Consider the following 20,490-nt stretch of genomic DNA (forward strand, 5'->3'; position numbering starts at 1 on the left):
CAAGCGCGATACTACGCGTCAAAGTTGCCTTTTGTGCCAACTCTGATATGCTGCGCTGCGTTGCTGCGGCGCACTGCCGCCTAGTGCATTCAGGGATTAAAAGACAACATTGTTTATTATCAGCGGTCCAATAGGTTCAGACCGTGCTTAGAATCATCCGATATATTTTTAATTTTTGTATAAAGAAAATAAATATTGAAAAAAAATTATAATAGTTTTCATCATTTTTAGAATGTGCATCTATGTATATAAAAGTATAAATTGTTTTATTGCAGTCCAATACTTTATCTACTAGTTTATGACGGTGGTAGGAGTGAAACGACTATGTTGTTGTAAACACGCAGTTTATTATGATAAGCGGAAAGAAAGCGGGATCCACTAAATACTCGAATCGGGTTCGGTGAATATTTCGCAAAAAACGATCTCGCGTACGTCACTAAAATCTCGATCATGAAACATCTGGCACCCAAAAACTCCATCAATCGAAAACTACTAAGTCAAGTGGACTAACGAAATCGAAAACTACTAAGTCAATACTAAGTCAAGTGGACTAACGAGAACTCGAGTGCCAGATATTTCATATTCGCGATTTCTGTGGCAACGATTGTCTTGCGCGCGATTTCAATTTGCGCAATAATCCATTTATCCTCAAATCGGTGCCAATTCGCAGCACAGGCTTGCTTTTATGTTTTACTTCGTTACAATTTTACAATAAAACATATATGGAATAGTCCTCGTGCTATTATTTAAGCTAATCCCACAGTTCGGGCTAGTTGGGATCGCCATTAGAAAAATATCCCGCATGCGCGGCAGCACCTTTTGAAGTTTATTCGAAATCAGATTACGTCGTATCGATTCGAATTTTACCTCGATAATACGAATTCGTTGTTTTCGTTTTCTAGTCGAATTGTAAATCCAAAAAACTTAAACGATGATTCAATTCGATCATTTGAAAATGCATTTTCTGTCCGAGTCAAATGAGCGGGGAGTCGAAGTCGGTTTGCGACAAACGGTGTTGAATTCGACCATTCCAAAAAGTGAGCGTGAAATTGGGCGAGCGGGTAGAATTTCGAGGGGAAGAAAGCGCCTGCGAGAGGATGAGCGTTCGATAAAAGGCAATAATGTGACAAAGATTAGTAGCGGACATTCGGCGCGTGCAGTGGCGTGCGGGCATTCAGTATTAGTATTAGTAGGCGGTGCGGTGCGTGGTGGGTAGTGTGTAGTGTCGGCGATATGTTGCGGCAGTTGGCCGTGTTGTATGCGCCGGCGACTCAACACTCGACACTCGACCTGGCCTCACTCGGCTCACTCGACTCGCTCGCCGGAGTGGGGAGAGCGAGGCGAGCGGACTCGTCGGAGCGGCCGCCGCCCCCCCTCTGCGCGCGCCCCCCTCGCCCCCCTCTTCACCAGCATTCGCCCCCCGAGACTCGCCCTCGCCCTCGCACTCGCACTCGCAATCGCCAGGTGAGCCCCCGCCGGCGCCGCTAATGCGTATCGCAGCCGCACCCGCACCCGTGCCCCACCTCACCCACCCCACCCCACCCCACCCACCCCACTCCACTCCACTCCACCCCGCCCCACCTCACCCCACCCACCCCGCCCCACAACTGTCAGAGCGTGCGTCATTCCCCTCACTCACCCTCCCCTCCCCGATCACCATTGTCACATCTATCGAGTGCATACATTCTGTGCACTTTGAGTCCCATTTCATATTTCTATTTTTATTTTATAGTACAGTACACATACACATGTAAAAATCCTGTCATTGATTATTCTTCGATACTGATGCATTTATATAATTTTCCATTGTTTGTGTACACTCTGTACCTGTTTGATTTTTTTTCTTTTGTCTCGCCCGTTTGTACAAATGTGAACTGTCAAAATCTCAAGCTGACGGTCTATTTATTTCTCATGACTATGACTGAACATGTTGATCGGTTACGTTGAGACTTTCAACGAGAATACACTCTTCGTGCCGGTGCGTATTGTGATATAAAATACTCTTATCATATGCCTACAGCGAATGCGAGCTAATGTATTATTTTATTTCAATACTTCATTGCCCAATTGAAGCATTTCGTAAACTATTTTGACATATACGATCTTGTTTGTATTTATAGTATTCAATGTTTTTCTTTCTCTGCAAGCCGAATATAGATATTATTTCTCACATATATATATATAGCCAGCAGTTTGGCTGCGTATATATTTAGCACCACTGAGATCGATGGTTCGACTTGTCAAACTGCTGGTTAGATTTGGGGATTTTGGTACTCTAAATCGATCGTTTCTCTATCAAAGTTTGCCAATTTTAGCTGATCATTGTTGAAACGGTTTCTGAAATTTGGTAATAGATTATTTCCTGTTGTCACAAAAATCTGTGTGTATAATTTGTAGAAATTATGCACAGAAATCTGAAATGTATAGATGTCTATAATTTCGTGTTTATTATGTGTATAAAAATTGTGCACAAAATCTGAAAATAATCCATATATGTCTCTATGATTATTATTTCTGTATTGTATTGTATTGTATTCGATGTTTATTGAACATACTGTATACGTTGTCTGACCATTCTCGTACACTCGTCACATTGGAGCGATCTGTAATGACGAGTGTACATTGATTGTAATAGAAATAAAATAAAATATGTTAGTGATTAAATGATATCAATCTACAAATCGGTTAGTGTGTTTAAAAGCAATAAACGACTAACAAATCGACACAATTTTTACTATGTTTACTGGTATTTTAAAAGTTGAACGATAAAATTTTACATCAGTATCTCTTTTTTCCTTTAAAATATAAAAAGAAATTCGCCAAAATTTTACATATTATATTTCAAAAGTGACATTTTTTTATTTTATTTATTGAAAAATCAACAGACAACAGGATATACATAGATATGTATAAAAAACAAATAGTAAATATGTAATATATGTAACATCTGAGTCCAATAACAGATTTTTACAAAGATTATAAAAAAATTGAAAAAGATAAATATAAGGAAAACAAATAAAAAAGAAAAGAATAAAGGCTATAACATGACAAAATATGTAGAACATTGCATAATTAAACTATAGTATTAAAATATTGGAAAAAGGTTATAAAATAGAATATAAGAAGAAATTGAAATTTACAAATATAAAACAAATGTTATAAAATAGAATTGGAGAAGAAATGAATCAATCAATGTAGGGAATTGATGTAGGGAAATACCAAATAGATCAACCTCATTCAGCTCTCCGTTAAACATACGATAAACGCGCTGCAGATAAGAATATTTTTGGGAATTAGTATTGAAAGGATCAAGTGAAAAGAGTGCAACGTGTCTAGAGTACCGAACTGGGATTCTGAAATTAACCTTATTCAGTAAATCAGAACAATCAAGGAAACCATTTATGAGCTTAAAGAAGAATATAGCATCAGTATATTATTTTTTATTCAACTTCAGTCATTTTCCTATGGTGCTAAAATGGTCATATATACAACTTTAAATCATATTCAATTAGTAGTGATATAATGGGTAGGACGGTTTTGCCAATTTTGATGAGGAACCGTTTCAACAATGGAATCAGATAAATCAGACAAACTGTTAAGAGTTGCAAATATCCAAGTCTGACCAGCAGGACACACAGATAATACTCGAAATAAATTCTATAAAACTAATGTTTATATGTATAGCACCAAAAATTAATGAATTTTTTTGTAAATGACAATTTATCATCGATACATTTACTCACTGTGGCCAAATTTGATAAGATTCGTAGAGTTGCAGCTGTCAAAATTATTATCAAAACCAATATTCATTACATTTTTATCAAAGTAAATACCCTCTATGAAAAACCATGTCTGTATTCCTGCCATATCAAAAATTAGAATTTATTTCATTTAAACTCGACATTTTGTATGTTCCACTTGAGACATGCGTGCAGCATTTTTACCATCCCTGACAAAATACCTTATGTATTAACAGTATCCAAAGTTTTGAACTGCACCATTTAATTTTTCATAAATACTTTACAGAAAGCAGTTGGCTTTGATCGCAATTGAGCCCTTTTAATCATTGAATAAAATGGCAGAAGTTCAAATACCGACTTCTCAAGGTAAATATTATCTACCTGTAAATAGCGTAGAGATGCAAAGTTAATAGTTTTATCATATTATTTTATTTTTATTTATTTAATAATAGACGAGGTCGAACTACAAATGATTACTGACGTTGACGGTGATGGTATTTTGATTGAAATGGGATCTGAAGTCGAAGTAGTAGCGACGCCGAAACGAGGACGTGGAAGACCTCGAGCCGGTAAAACTTCTTCAAAATCACCAGGTTTGTGTATCATTTTGACTACCTCAAAGAATAAGAATTAAAATTTAAGATTGCGTATATAATGTATGAATTTTTCGTAGAAGGAACGTCTCGACCGAAAAGACCCTCCCGTAAAAGACCTTCAAAATCTTCTAGTATGTATAATCTTCATGGCCCCTTTTGACGTTGGCCTAGTCATGATGAGAGATCTTGATCCAAAACGTGTAGGCAGTACACATCCTGATCTCACACATGCATCTTTTTGTTACACAAAACTTTGATCGTAAAGTGGGACCAACATCAAGAGCGGGCATTATATATTTATCACTATTAAGTTTTGTATGCTTATTTTTAAATTTACTAATTTCTATTGTTTAGGTGATCACACCTCCAAAACAAGACGGAAAACATACATAAAACGGAACAAGAATGTATATAGAATCTCTTTTCATGAACTATTCAATGAAAATCCATTTAAATAACTTCCTTTTTATTTATGTCTGTAGGATGATAGAAATATAGATAGTGAAAAACTAGGCGTTGAAGAAAAAGGTAGACGAGCTAGACGAAAGAAAGAATCTAATGAGAGAAAATCGAGACCACCTAGAGATAAAAGTCAACGCAGAAAATCTAATGTTAAAAGTAAGAAAAAATCATCCTAAAACTTTTCGTGGTGAATTTTTTATCAAAATTGCTAAAAAGTATGTTTTCTTTTGTAGGTCAATTGCCAGTCCCTCAAGTTGATGTTTCCAAAAATTGCGCTTCGTCAGGAGAAGATTCGGTAGTTTTCATGGATGATATTCCTCCCCCGGTGACAATTCCATCGACACCTCCCGATCTCTCGCCCTATAATTCTAATCGATACGAGCCAGACAAACCTCGACGTCTTGAAGATTCATCTTCAAATGGAAGTAGTTCTAGTTCTTCTAGTTCTGACAGTGATTCCGACTATTCCGTATCTAGTATCGGTTCGAGACTTACTGATAAATCTGATCGTTCTGTCGAACGAGTTCCATCACCACCAGTAAATAATGGATATGATCATCGAAAGTACTAAATCTCCCTCTTTCGTTACACTTTTTTCATTAAATGTTGTTTGCGATGTTGCATGTATGTTTATTTTGTTATTGCAGTCCTTCTCCATTAGGCTGGTCACAATGTACCAGCTCTGGAACTGAAGATGAAAATGTGGAAAAGACCAATAATGGATCTGGACCTACTCCCAGTACTCCCCCACGCTCACCTAGTTCTGCTTCTTCAGAAAATGCAGATAAGAGTTTTCAGTGCCACACTTGTCGAAAATGGTTCAGTTCCACCGTCACCCTTAGGTATATTATGTAAATTTTTATTTTTCTAATAATTTAAATAATATTTATTTTTGTTCAATTTGAGAAATTATTTAATACATTCGTATATAAAGTAATATTACTATATGTCTCTAAGACCTGCTTATATTCATATTAAAGAAACATTTCATTTAATTTAAGATATTATATTATCACAATTACTAATTACATTATTTTTACATTTTATAAAAAGTTCCAATATCATTAAAAATATATTTTTCAATTAAATTTTGATTTAAATTTAAGCTATTTTATGCTTTAAGGATCCATAAGAGGAGTCATGTGATGAGACCTGGAGGTAGTACCAGCAGTGGAGGAAGAAGTTCGCGTCGATATGAATGCGATTGTTGCGATGCCACATTTACTAGACGTGAACGATTAGAGCAACATAGGCATGTTTTATTCATTTAGTTTTATATAAAAAGTAAAAAAAAAAAACGATATAGTTGTTAATATTCAATTTTATTATAGATCGGAAACTCATCGTGGATCTCTAACAGTTCAGTGTGAAGTCTGCGGTAGGGGTTTTGAAGATGAGGAACAACAAAAGAAACACGCAGCTACACACACGGCGGATGAAAGAGCTGGTATGTGCCACAACTTGGATGAATTTCCCATTTTGTTCATCATAATAAGCTGTTGATTTTATCTTTTTTACACTTGTTTACAGGTAGGTGCACCGTGTGTGGCGAAATAGTTGGAGGATGGGAGCAATTGCGCAGACATAGAGCGATGCATACAACCCCTCCTACTCATGCTTGTCCTCTCTGCCGTAAAGCCTTCACTTACGTTCAATCACTTTCCAGGTTAGTTGTTTAGTTCTTTATTGATATTTGTACATATGTGGATTTGCTCGATCAACTTTTCGAAGTTTACAAATCTAATATTATTTTCAGACATCTACTGAACCACTCCAAAGCTGTTTACAAATGTGTAGTGTGCAAGACTTCGTTTGATGATGCAAATGCGCTAGCATCACATCTAAACAGTCATCTGGATCGGTACAAACAACTTAAGACGTAACACTCATGGACAAATTGTTCGCCTGCTCGTGTCTTGTGTGTGTGAGTCGGGGGATGTGCAGTACATATATTATTCTAGAACATTGATTGAAACACTTATCATTATATCTATTATTTACTGAGGATAATTTTTTTTTTTTGGCCATCGAATTTATGTCCGTATTTGTATATTATTTTTCTTCAGTGAATGTTAAATAGAGCGATTTATTTTGTTTTTAAGTTACACATTGTAAACATGAAAAAGTACAATTTGATATACTGCAGATTATTTTTATTAAAGGTTTTATATTAGTTTTTTCGTTTCGTAGAAATTAATCAATTACACTTTCACATGAAATTTATATTTAATATTTTTAGATTGAAATTCCTTTGATGCCTGACAAACAAACAAATGTTACTAAAACATATTGTTTAAATTACAACACAGGTGACTATTTCGGTTTCTTTATATTCGGCATAGTATATGTATATGTATTATATTAATAGCTGTATTGAAGTCTTGTATACTAATAGATTTATCTTTTTCTTTCATTGTATATATACATATTATATATATAATAAAGGAACAATTTAGACGAAAATATTTGCGTGCACACATAATTCTTCATGTTTAGTGTTGTCTTAATATTACAAAATCTATTTTCAAGGTTTTAATGGGAGAGTGCCTCGAAACAATAGTAAAATGAAATGGATGAATTTTTAATTATTAAGGCTTGTGTGTATGTATATTTGTGTTTTATGTTTTAATATCCCTATGTATATTTTTTGTATTAAATATAGCAACACAAAGAAACACATTATTGTAATACATACATATTTATTTTTTCGACGGTCTTAAGATTCGTAAATATGAGCACCTATTTGACGCACAGCCCAATTTTTTTTTATATTTTCCAAGTGAATGATCGATTTTGTCAAAATCATTTACATTGTATTTTTATATTATATTTAAGATTTTCATGCCTTTTTTCCAAAATATTGGGTTTTGTATTATTGATTGTGCTGTATTTTGCAAAAATGGTACAAATAAATAAAATTCTCTAGATATTTTTGAGAACAAAATAATATCAAAGTGCATTACCGAATATTTTAAATACTATAATTTTCTTAAGTTTAAATTATTTACACTATTCTTTGAGTTTTATGTATTTATAAAGTACTTTTTTAATGCTTATAATTTCCAGTCATTTTTTTATACATGGTTTACATATTTGTGCTCATGGTGTATGTGACCTTCAAATTTCACATCATCTCGGCTCTTTTGTTTATAATTTTTAAATATTTATATTCTTTCATCTTTTTGTAACAATTTTTTTTTATTTACTTACTATATACACATACATAGTGCAATATTTACTTCTATCATAAAATTATAATCAATTGGTGCATACGAAATTATGTATTTTTATTTAGTTTTTGTTATAATTTATGGAAAATAGCAAAATCTATTATGTTTTTTAAATTATATCGAAATACAAACATACAACAAGTTAATTGTGTTTCCCGATTTATACCCTTGTACATATTAGAAATTAAATAAAATTTTATTTCTACCGTGCATGTATGTGTGTATAGATGTATGTATTTATTAAATATTTATGGATATGTATATGATTTTTGGCATATTTTGTTGATAAGTCATAATAAAAATTGTATATGTATGTCGCATTGTTTTATTTCTATTCCTTTATTTACACTAAAATTATTTTGTTCTTTAGCTTTTTATTAAAATTAAAAGAAAACTAATATATTGTAATAATAAAATTCGAAAATAAATTTATTCCCATTATTATCTTGAACTGTTTGTAATTATTAAATATTTTATTTAAAATAAAATGTTTTTATATAAATTATTTGCAAGTGTATTAAATTCCAATTGTATTAATTCTAAAACCAAATCAATTTCTCCAATTTAACAGTTTATTTTTGCCACCAAATATAATGACACACACTGTTGCGTTAATTTCCTTGAAATCTAAAAAAGTGCATTGTAATATGAACTTCGATATTTTATTACGCTTGCGCAGCGCAATGTTGTCTCTGTTCTAATTTGTAAATTTGCTGATTGAGGCTTTTCACAAAATGCGAGTTGCTATGAATATGTTGACCAATTTATAAAGAAACAACTGGCTCTATAAAATTATCGAACCGTAAATTCGGAGCCGCTATTTTGATGTACCGTAAATTGCGGTAACCAAGCTACAGTGGGACAACACTATATGTACATATATACATACATACATCCAATGCCTTCTAAACAATTTATCAAAGATGCTTAAAATCGTATTTATTTAACTATAAATACACAAATATCCTTTCACATAGTGAATTTAATTGTTTTAGTAAATCTTACATAAGTGATTTATAATTCTGATGGCATGCTAAGACTCTTACATATTACACATCAACAAATACAAGCAAATTCAATATTATAAATTTATTAACATATAAATAATATCGAAACGATCGCTGATTGAATTAAAAAAAAATTACACGAACCATTTTTTTCAAATCAATGGTGTTGTACTAAAAAATACCGCATATTACCATTATTAACGCGCTCATATTACCATTATTAACCTATGCTGCAACCTACATATATGGAATAACGCCTCCAATACTAACCTCTCCAAGCTCCAAATAATACAAAATAAATCCCTAAAAATAATTTATAACACACCCGTTAAAAAACATGCATGCCAAAAATAATATTCCGTAAGTCACAGACATTACTAACAAACTAAAGAGTAGATTCTATGACATAATCATACAACACACTTGTGAAGAGTCTCGGTGATTACAACAAAATGTCTATACCCTTCAGGTATAAACACAGATTACCTAAACACAATCTGCTTTAGGTCATCGACTTTAGAGAGTCTTTAATTAATATTATGTATTAGATGTATTATGAGCATTTATAAGAATTGTAAATAAGTTTTTGAGATGTTTTTTCTATTATACTGTACATCAGTGGCGGCTCGTCCATATGGGATGCGGGGCTGCAGCCTTCCAGTACAGTACAAATACATGCTATTTTTGTCGTCCACATGGGCTGCGGGGCTGCAGACCTCCCAGTATAGTACATATTCAAGCTATTTTTGTTTTCATTCGATCACCGATTTGATCAACGAGCTACTACAGCCTGAATTATCTCTGCAGCCCCCCCCCCCACTATGAAATCTCACGAGCCGCTACTGCTGTACATTAACATTAGAATAGTATAATACTATAATTACTAACAAAAATATAATAAAATTGTAAAATAGAAAATGATCAGTATATCAGTAGCTATTAAAATAGATATAAGATGCATTGTGAACATAATTTAGTAATAATAAAAAGCATTTAAAAATCAAAACCTGTTCGAGCTTCTTTCAAACAATGGTCACCGTCAGTTTTGGTCCAGTGGTTAAAACAGATTTTGATGTTCAGTTACTACTGTTGATTTCGACACGTATATATAGGTACATACATACATACGTGGGCTTTAGGTAATTCTTATAAATTTTAAATTTGTATTATTAGTTATTTACTTACAATATTTCTGTGATAATTACTTTCTAACTTAGGATGTTATTAATTCTATTCGAAATCTAATAAGTGCCGAGTATTCAATTGATGTCAAATTGGAATAAAAGAAAATATAATATATATTATTAATAACGCAAACCAGAAATAATTTATGTTCTCTCATTTTATTCATCTTGGTAAAATTTGTGCAAGCTAGTACTATTTTACTGATTTTATTTGTAGTCTGAAATAATATTTTATTTCCGCAGTTTATGTACTTAAATATATTATTAAAAAACAATATGAAATGGTAGTATTTGTAGTAATTTAGACTAAATTGTATTCGGGGGGGGGGGGGGCGGCGCCGCAGATGGCGCGACTCCAATGACATATTCTTAATTCAAACTCGTATCAACGGATCACGATTGTATAATTTTGAAATTTGCATAAATTTACTATCATTATGTAACATTGAGGAAAATTAGATAATTTATTTATCACACACGCCGATTTCACGTTTGTATTAATATTTTTGGAATAAAATCTCTGTACTATATTTGTACTCTGTACTATGTACTATATTTGTCTCTCGATTGATATTCAATGTACGTTTATTTTCAGAGATTGCGATCGAAGATTTTTATTCGAAGAAGTGATTCCATCTGATTCACATAACCTAAAAACATGTCACAAATATCTGACCTAGTGGCAATTCTCAGAGGGTTACAAAAAGTGTTGGAAGCAGGGGCTAAAGTTCACTCCGAGCAAGTTATAAGCAAATGGAATAATTCTACGTTCAAAAATGCCTCCGGTGAACTATGTAAGACTGGACAGAAAATATTCACAACGAAGCAAAATCAGCCCAACATCAATATAAAAGAGAGTCTTGAAAGCTTTAACGCCGTTGCATTTGGTATTCGTTCATATTTATTACCATCGGAAACGCCTGTCGCTATTACAAATCTTCCCAAAGCTGATTTAGATGAGTTAAATAATAAATTTGAAAGCATTTTTGATATATCTAATTTTGAAAAATTTATGAATGACAATGCTAGAAGAGAAGATGAAAAAAAAGATAGTTCATATTCTTATTACAAAAGTGTCAACGACTTGAACAACGCGTCCCCAAGTTCGATAGATATCAACTTGCAAGATACACAAATCCAAATCGACACATCAAAAGGTGAAACCGTTTCTAATGAACTGGATATGCATGAAATAAAACAAACTGATATTAGTAAAACTAACGAAAACTTTCAGGAATCTTGTCCAAGACCAGATCTGGAGAAACTGGAAAATAATGTCGTTAAGGCTAAAACATCCAAAGCGAAACCAAAACTGAGCGAAAATGCTAGACAAAGAGCTGTGCCGTCTTCCCGTATTGGACGTATGTTTGCTTTTGGGTCACTTGCCGCGGGACTGGGCGTCGGCACTGTAACTGAATATGCCAAATCAGCTATTAGAGGCCCTTCGAAAACGGGCGAAACCGAAACATTGGGAGATATGTTCTTATCAGCTGCAAATGCTGAAAGAATTGTCGATACATTGTGCAAAGTGCGCGGTGCGGCATTAAAAATAGGGCAATTGCTCAGTATTCAAGATGAGTCGACTATGTCACCCGAATTGCAAAAAATTTTCGAAAGAGTTCGTCAATCAGCAGATTTCATGCCAAAGCGTCAAGTAGAAAAGATGATGTCTAATGAATTGGGACCGAATTGGAGGGAAAAATTTGCAACATTTGATGATAAACCATTTGCCGCTGCTTCAATCGGCCAAGTTCATCTGGCATCATTGCCAGATGGAACTGATTTAGCTGTGAAAATTCAGTATCCTGGTGTAGCAATGGGAATCAACAGCGACATTGATAATTTGGTATCTGTTTTGAATGTTTGGAATGTATTCCCCAAAGGATTATTTATAGATAATATCGTTGAAGTTGCAAAACGTGAACTTGCATGGGAAGTTAATTATGTAAGGGAGGCTGAATGCACTCGAAAATTTAAAAAACTTCTCGAACCTTACGAGGAATATTACGTTCCTACTGTAGTCGACGATTTAAGTTCTCAACAAGTTTTAACCACTGAACTGATTGAGGGACTTCCTCTTGATAAGTGTTTTGATATGGATATTAAGACTAGAGAAACTATCGCATATAGAGTAATGCGACTTTGTTTGTACGAAATGTTCGTTTTTAAATGTATGCAAACTGATCCCAATTGGTCGAATTTCTTTTACAATCCATCAAACGATAAACTTATCTTACTAGATTTTGGAGCAACCCGTGAATATTCGAAATCCTTCATGGACAGTTATATTAGGATTATAAAAGCAGCATCTGAAGGTGATTCCAATGAAGTATTATCAATGTCAAGAAAGATGAAGTTCTTAACTGGTTACGAATCTAAAGTCATGGAACAGGCACATGTTGACACGGTTATGATAATGGCTGAAGTATTCACACCTAAAGCTAGTAGAAAATTTGATTTCAGCTCTCAAAGTACAACTCGTAGAATACAAAAAGTCGTCCCCACAATTTTGTCCCACCGACTGTGTCCACCACCAGAAGAAATATATTCTTTGCACAGAAAATTATCAGGAGTGTTTTTATTATGCTCCAAACTTAAAGTTCAAATGGACTGCAGAGACATGTTTCAAGAGATTTATAATAATTACCAGTTTGATTAAATGGCTAATAATTTAATTTTTAAACATTTCTAATATTTATTTTTTACACAGGTATAATACTTAACTAATGTATGAAAGAATAAAAGCAATTTGTATACTATTGATTGTCAAATTATTTTTGACATACATATGTATTGGTATTTGGTTAAATTGTAAATTAAACTTGAAAAATATTTTCTCAAACATTCAATGGTTCAATTCAGTATAGCATAGATGATATATTTTATAGTAGTAGGAAGATATATAATAACGTATTGTTTGTATGTAGTTAATCTTGTTATGTACATACATATGTATATAGTAAGTTACCCTTTAACGTGGGTGAAGATTGTTATATACATTAGAATTTATATTATATTTTATTTCTTAATGTTATACAAATTTATTCTAACATTTTGTCTTTTCTTATGTACTTTGCTATTACAGTATTCGGCTAATTGGCTAACTTTGTTAAAACTTTGTTTTTTTGTTTTGGGTTTGAATAAAATATACTTTATAACATTTTAAGTTTTTTTTTTGTTTGATGTAATGTTTCTGTTGTATTAAATAAAAATCTACTATCAAGCAAAATTAGATTTGCTAAACGTTGAACTAGCAAAATATGAAACCCGATCAACAAAAGGTAATTGATGATTAAGCATTCTTGTTTTTTCGCAAATTCTAACAATGGACACACATATGTACACACATAATTTCATTTATTTGATCAAAAATCTACTATCAAGCAAAATTAGATTTGCTAAACGTTGAACTAGCATAATATGAAACCCGATCAACAAAAGGTAATTGATGATTAAGCATTCTTGTTTTTTCGCAAATTCTAACAATGGACACATACATATGTACACACATAATTTCATTTATTTGACCAAAAATCTACTATCAAGCAAAATTAGATTTGCTAAACGTTGAACTAGCAAAATATGAAACCCGATCAACAAAAGGTAATTGATGATTAAGCATTCTTGTTTTTTCGCAAATTCTAACAATGGACACACATATGTACACACATAATTTCATTTATTTTGACCATTGTGGCGCTTTAGGAATTCCTGTTATGCCACAATGGGCTGTTTAGAATAAATAAATAAATAAATTTATAAAATAACTTGTACATAAATATGGATTTCAATGTCGAGATTTCTTTAATTAATATTTTTGCTCGTGTTTTAAAAAGGTCAAGGAGACCATTGCCCTAGCTTGTACAAATAAGTCGCAGACACGATAATTTTATCTCCACGTTCGAAAGCTCTGTCGATATATATTTATGAAAATGTTTCATTCATTGTTTGCAACAATGTATGCATGAATCATTCATCAAACCCAATGGTTTCAACGTCAATGTACTCGAGCATTTCAAAGGTGGGAAAACAAACAAAATTGCGATTGTTGCACATTGTGAGCGAAAATTTGTCGTATGTCGAAAATGTATCAAGTTAAAAAGCAACGCATGCAGTATTTTCGCAGCGCTTCCAAAAGTTTTCATTTAAAAACCATTGTTTTTACTTCTTTAGAAGAATAAATCCACATTTCCATACGAAATACATACATATTACATTAAGAATTGTAAATAGGTTTTTGAGCTCTTTTTCATATTATGCTGTACATTAAGAGGGCTGTACATCCGAAACCTTAATTTTGTTGCCGTTCCTTTCTTCGATATATATATTGAGTGAATACGACAATATATATCAATATATATATATATATCGAGTGAATGCGACAGTTGCGCTTCGACCAGATAAAACGTATTTTAAATTGACAAAATCGAGGTTTCGTATTCTCCTATTTTCTCCTCCGAAACTGGACCAATTTTTAAAAAAAATTCATCATCGGTATGAGAAAAATATTTTCTGTTCAACTATGCTCATATTTTTTTTTAAATCAACCGTTAAATAAGCACGCTGGACTCTTTTCGTGGGTGTAAAAAGGAGGCGATTTTATTGATGTTTGGCGGCTCCTAGCTCCTATAAAAAATAACTAATCAAAAAAATAAAACGATAGATGCAATCCAATGGTGGATATCCATAGCATATTAAAATAATTTCTCTACTGCCATAATTGAGGAAGGGAGAAGTATAATACGTTTGTATGGACAAGGCGCTGGTGTCCAGCCCTCTTAACATTAGAATAATATAATACTATGATTACTAACAAAATTAAATTAAAATTGTAAAATAGAAAATGATCAGTAGATCAGTAGCTATTAAAATAGATATAAGATGTACTGTGAACATAATTTCGTAATAATAAAAAGCATTTAAAAATCAAAAAATACATATTATATATATTTGTTTCAATACATTTGAATTATTTATTTATCGTAGATTAAAAAAAGTTCAATTATTTAAAATTTATGAAAATATTACATAACGTTTGTATTTAAATTTTGAATAAGGATTATTTAAATAACATTTGTTGTAGTGTTTATTTTTAAAAGATCTAAACTTGTGTATGTATTACGCACTGATACAAATGTGTGTTGAAAATATCTTACAGTTTGCGAATCACTGGTTCAGCGGGTTCTTATCAACCAACGAAGTATTGAACAAAAGATCTACCGCAGCCTGTGAAGCGGAGATTATCGGCGAATACGATATTGCATCGAAACAAAAGTTGAACGCAAACATATTAAAGAATGCTACATATAATAAGTAAATATTCCAAGTTTAAATAGCACTGAAGAAATGCGATGACTTTGACGCGTTGGTCGGAAAGAGCGGACGTGCAGTTAGATTCAGATTTCGCGTTAAATCGATCGGTCGTATATAATATGTTCATAGAAAAAGCTGGTAATAAAAGATTCTGAAGAAATGGACGATTCACTAAACCACCTAACAATTCGAGAGTGCCGAGCGTGTGGGGGTGCCTATGATCAGGATAATATGGTGCATTTGGAAAACAACGAGAGACTGACCTTCCTCGTATGTGCTGCAATAAAGGTAATTTATATTACATTATAAATAATACATTTTTTGTTTTTTGGAGTTTTATATCTATCTAGCGGTGCTACCTGGCTTCGTTCGGTGACGATGACTTGACGATCTTTTCCGTTTCAGCACGGATATAATAAAAGTAACTTGAAATGCAGTGGCTTAACGTAAATTCCACATATACACATATTATTTCCTTACATAATAAATACCTTTTTTACGTGGAAAAATCTGTTCTGCATTTTGTATTTTCGCGCTCAAACAAGTCACAGAACATGCTTTATGTTTCGCTATCAAGATTCCAAAAGTGGATCATAAGTTGCAGAAGTTTAATAAAAAATTTCCAGGATTGTTAGAAGATACCAAACTTTCTTGATGTCTTTCTCGATCATCGACTGTAATTAATTAAGATAATTTTTATTAATAATTTATGATTATAAATCATTCATTATTGCATGTCCGCCATTACTGTTTTTTTTGCGTACCATCAACCATGGGCGCCCGCAGGGGGGGCAAGGGGGGGCATTGCAAACGGTACATACTCACTTAATTTGCGCGAGCAGGATACAATAGGAACAAGAGGAACAGGCTTTTCCTACCGAATTAATGTGCGCGCGAGTATGTACCGTTTACCATGCACCATTTTTTTATCTTTCGACTTAAGATCATTCGATTTTCGATCTTTGCCTTCCGATATTTGTGTTTTCGGGCGTTTCACATTCAGGCCCGTGAGGTAAACCCATATTATACATATCTTAAAGTAATATACATATTAACTGATGTAACTCAATTAAGACTTAAATTATTGACAATTTAATTTTACTTTCAATCAAACTGTTGTCTGATATTAGTAATTTAACGTGTATATATTTCAATGCGCATTACATTTCTGCTTTTTTTTCCACACTTTGAACACGACACGTAGACTTTGGCGACGTTGCAAATTTATTAATTTTTTGTGTAACGGAAGCTCTCGATACATTTTTTATATTTTTTTTTCGGCGAGCTTGGCGCCCTTTGGGACTTTTGCGCCCGGGTGTTCTGCACCCTCAAATCACCTCTTAGACGCCTGCAACCCAAGAAGAATTGTAATATTGTTTATTGTCAGTAAAAAGCCAACACGGTTCACAATACGCTCTATTCAGTTTTACTGAATAACCTAGTCACGTTCTATGTATTTCAATCCCAGACTAGTTGGTCCACTAAAATATTTTTGGAAAAGTATCTTTTTCCCACGAGGTCTCAAGGAAAAGATACAAGATCAGGTAGGCAAGTATCGTGATTCAATATGAATTTCCTCAGATTGGTGTTATTTTCTGTCAGCTTATTTGTAATGTCCTCGGTCAGTCGGATATTTTTCTAGAAATAGGAACCTCGTAAATGAATCGACCACTTCACCAGAAAAGACTGAGGAAGAAGGGCTAGTCGATTTTGATTTTTAAATGCTTTTTATTATTACGAAATTATGTTCACAATACATCTTATATCTATTTTATTAGCTACTGATCTGCTGATCATTTTCTATTTTACAATTTAATTTAATGTGCTTGGTAATCATAGTATTATATTATTCTAATGTTAATCTACAGCATAATAGGAAAAAGAGCTCAAAAACCTATTTACAATCCTTATAAAATGTTCATAATACATCTAATACATAATATTAATTAAAGACTCTCTAAAGTCGATGACCTAAAGTAGATTGTGTTAAGGTAGTCTGTGTTTATACCTGAAGGGTATAGACATTTTGTTGTAATCACCGAGACTCTTCACAAGTGTGTTAGTATGGTTATTAGTGATTTTGTCATAGAATCTACTGGTTAGTTTGTTAGTAATGTCTGTAACAAACGGAATATTATATATGGCATGCAGTTTTTTCAAGTTAGTACATATATATGGGTGTATTATAAATTATTTTTAGGGATTTATTTTGTATTACTTGGAGCTTGGAAAGATTAGTATTCGAGGCGTTACTCCATACAGGTGAAGCATAGGTTAATAATTGTAATATGAGCGCGCGATATGATTTTATTTTATTTTGAGTTGATAAAGAACTATGGCGATTAAATATTGGATATATTGAGGATATACCCCGCATCGCTTTGCATTTCGCTGTCTCAATGTGGGGTGCCCATCTCATTCTTTTATCGAACGTTACTCCTAAATATTTTATTGCTGACTGCCATTTCAGACTTTCTCCAGAGGGGATTTTCAGATCTGAACTAGGCTTATGCATTCCAACACTAAAGAATATGACGTCTGTTTTGGTTTGATTAATTTGAATTTTCCACTTAGTAAAGTGTTCAGTCATTGTTTTAATTGCAAATTCAAGATTTTTAAGAATGGTAGTGTCTGGTTTTTCGGTCTCCGTGACGGGCCGCAGGGACGTCATTTCAGATTTTTCTAAGGTGTGGCAGACCAAAATTGGTTAAACTGAAATTTTTTTCAAACAAAATGTTTTTATGCCGAAATAAAAGTGGAAAATATACTTTTTATATACCTTATTGAGTTATAAAATATGACAAAAAAAGATGCTTATTAATAGAAAAAAAAATTTATTCCAAAGAGAAATCGGAAAAAGCACAATTAAAAAAAAATACATTATTTATAATAATCGGAAAACAGTCTGAAACATATTATACACACAAATTTTTATAATATGTACATTGAACAGGAAATTAACATTGATGTAAATAGCAAACCATATTGATGTAAACATATAATACAAATAAAAAGCAAAAATAGAAATTCAAAAACAAAATATATATGTATTGTAGGTGGAAAAATATTTTTTTAATTTTAGTTTTTTTGCTAAAATCTATTATAAACACAATAAAAAACATTTTTAAAATTCATTATAATAATAAACAAATACAAGTTCATTAAATTCTTATTAATCACCACAATAATAAACAAATATTCAACAATATACAAAACTAAATAAAATACGACTATTTAACTAAAGGATAACGTCTTTGTTTTATACTAGCGAACTTATCAATTACTTTCTCAATATCGATATTTTTGGTATCCTCTTGTTGACACCCAATAACCAGTAAATCGCTCAGACGCTCATCACCACACCTACATATTTCTTAGGTATGTTTTCACCCTCTTCATGCAACTAAAAAATCGTTCATTTTCTACTGAAGTCACAGGAAATGTCAAAACGAGATCAATTATTCAGATCCCACTAAAACCATGAGGTAGGCAGCTTATGTATGCCCTTAGGTCATTAATTGAAGTAAATTTTTATTTTTGATGTTTCATCAGCGATTTCAGGGTGGACAATTGCATGGGTATAATTATGGAATCAATGCCACTCATAGGATATAATTTTAAAAGTTTATGAACTGCATCCAAGCATAAAAATTAGTTTTCAATAATGTTTTTTTACATAACAATGACGATCATTATTTTTTAGTTAAAATAAAGTTTACTCACCGTAAATAAAATTAGCTGTGATTTTATGGTGAACAAATTGATGAGTACAATTTGCTCGAGCGTCTTCTCTTCAGGTCTGTATCCTTCACGCCACAAAACGAACTGATACGAATACTGTTCACGAACTTGCAAAATTGAAAGAAATTTTAGAAAAAAAATGCACGTGCAGATTAAGAGTGGAAATACCATCGTTGACTTTCACAACAAGTAAATCTTCTCGATAATTGTACGAAGGGAAGCAATAAACAAACGACCATTTCAGTTGTAAATAAAAAAATGAGGTGGACCCTTCTAACAATTCTCTCCACAGAGCGAAAAATTTCTAAGAATTTTACCCAAGGAATACTATTTAACAAAACAATTTATAACCTTTTTTTACATAGCTTTATTGCAGCGATTATATTTCTGGCTTAGTTTATGCTACTCAAAAGTAACATAACATAACAATCATATTATTTCATTAATCTTTTAATTCTTATTGTTTTCTAAATTCATACTATTCCAAAACTAAGGCATGGCAGCTGCCATGGCATGCCCCCCCCAAATGACGTCACTGACGGGCCGGAATGTGAAATGCCAGAAAACGCAAATATCGGAAGGCAAAGATCGAAAATCGAAAGATCTTAAGTCGAAAGATCAAAAAAAAAAGGGTGCATGGTAAACGGTACATACTCACTTAATTTGCGCGAGCAGGATACAACAAGAACAAGAGGAACAGGCTTTTCCTCCCGTATTCTGCGGGCGCACATTAATACGGGAGGAAAAGCCTGTTCCTCTTGTATCCTGCTCGCTGAATTTCCGCAACAGTTTGCATCAAGTTCGCAGTATTATGCGTAACTGCAGATTCGATTACATTAGCATTGCTCGAAGAAGAGCTAGGTTGTTTTTCTGATAAAACTGCCGAAGGACTTAATTCTACTATGTCACTAGAGCAGTGCTACTCAAACTATGGTCCGCGGCCCAGTACTGGTCCATAAAACGTACAAAGAAGTAAATAAAAAAATAAAAAAATAGCGTATTATAACGTATATATTAATTAATTTCGAAGATAAACTAATTGATCTGACTACAAATGAAGAATTAAAAAACTGTTTTGAAACCACAACTTCACTTACGTCCTTTTAGATCAAATTGAAAGCAGAATTCTTCCCAGATATTTAAGAATATGCACTGAAACTCTTTTACCTTTACAAGACTGGTTTCTCAACCATTAGTTTAATAAAGATAAAATATCG

General features: G+C 32.7%; 2 protein-coding genes across 2 annotated transcripts; both read left to right on the forward strand.

Annotated features, from left to right (window-relative positions):
- The first annotated feature begins 1,221 nt into the window (after positions 1-1,221).
- Positions 1,222-8,340, forward strand: LOC143923118 (uncharacterized). Its single transcript, XM_077446639.1, has 12 exons — positions 1,222-1,464; positions 4,027-4,106; positions 4,193-4,333; positions 4,414-4,467; positions 4,691-4,743; positions 4,819-4,954; positions 5,032-5,362; positions 5,446-5,640; positions 5,922-6,050; positions 6,130-6,245; positions 6,329-6,464; positions 6,555-8,340. Exons 2-12 carry the CDS (start codon positions 4,076-4,078, stop codon positions 6,679-6,681), a joined length of 1,449 nt encoding a protein of 482 aa, XP_077302765.1. The 5' UTR covers positions 1,222-1,464; positions 4,027-4,075; the 3' UTR covers positions 6,682-8,340.
- Positions 8,341-10,522: 2,182 nt separating this feature from the next.
- On the forward strand, positions 10,523-13,383 carry Coq8 (ubiquinone biosynthesis protein COQ8, mitochondrial). The gene is made up of 2 exons (XM_077446897.1): positions 10,523-10,709; positions 10,815-13,383. Exon 2 carries the CDS (start codon positions 10,878-10,880, stop codon positions 12,876-12,878), a length of 2,001 nt encoding a protein of 666 aa, XP_077303023.1. The 5' UTR covers positions 10,523-10,709; positions 10,815-10,877; the 3' UTR covers positions 12,879-13,383.
- The last annotated feature ends 7,107 nt before the right edge of the window (positions 13,384-20,490 follow it).

This window comes from Arctopsyche grandis, chromosome 3, assembly GCF_051622035.1.
Source record: "Arctopsyche grandis isolate Sample6627 chromosome 3, ASM5162203v2, whole genome shotgun sequence".
NCBI lineage: Eukaryota > Metazoa > Arthropoda > Insecta > Trichoptera > Hydropsychidae > Arctopsyche > Arctopsyche grandis.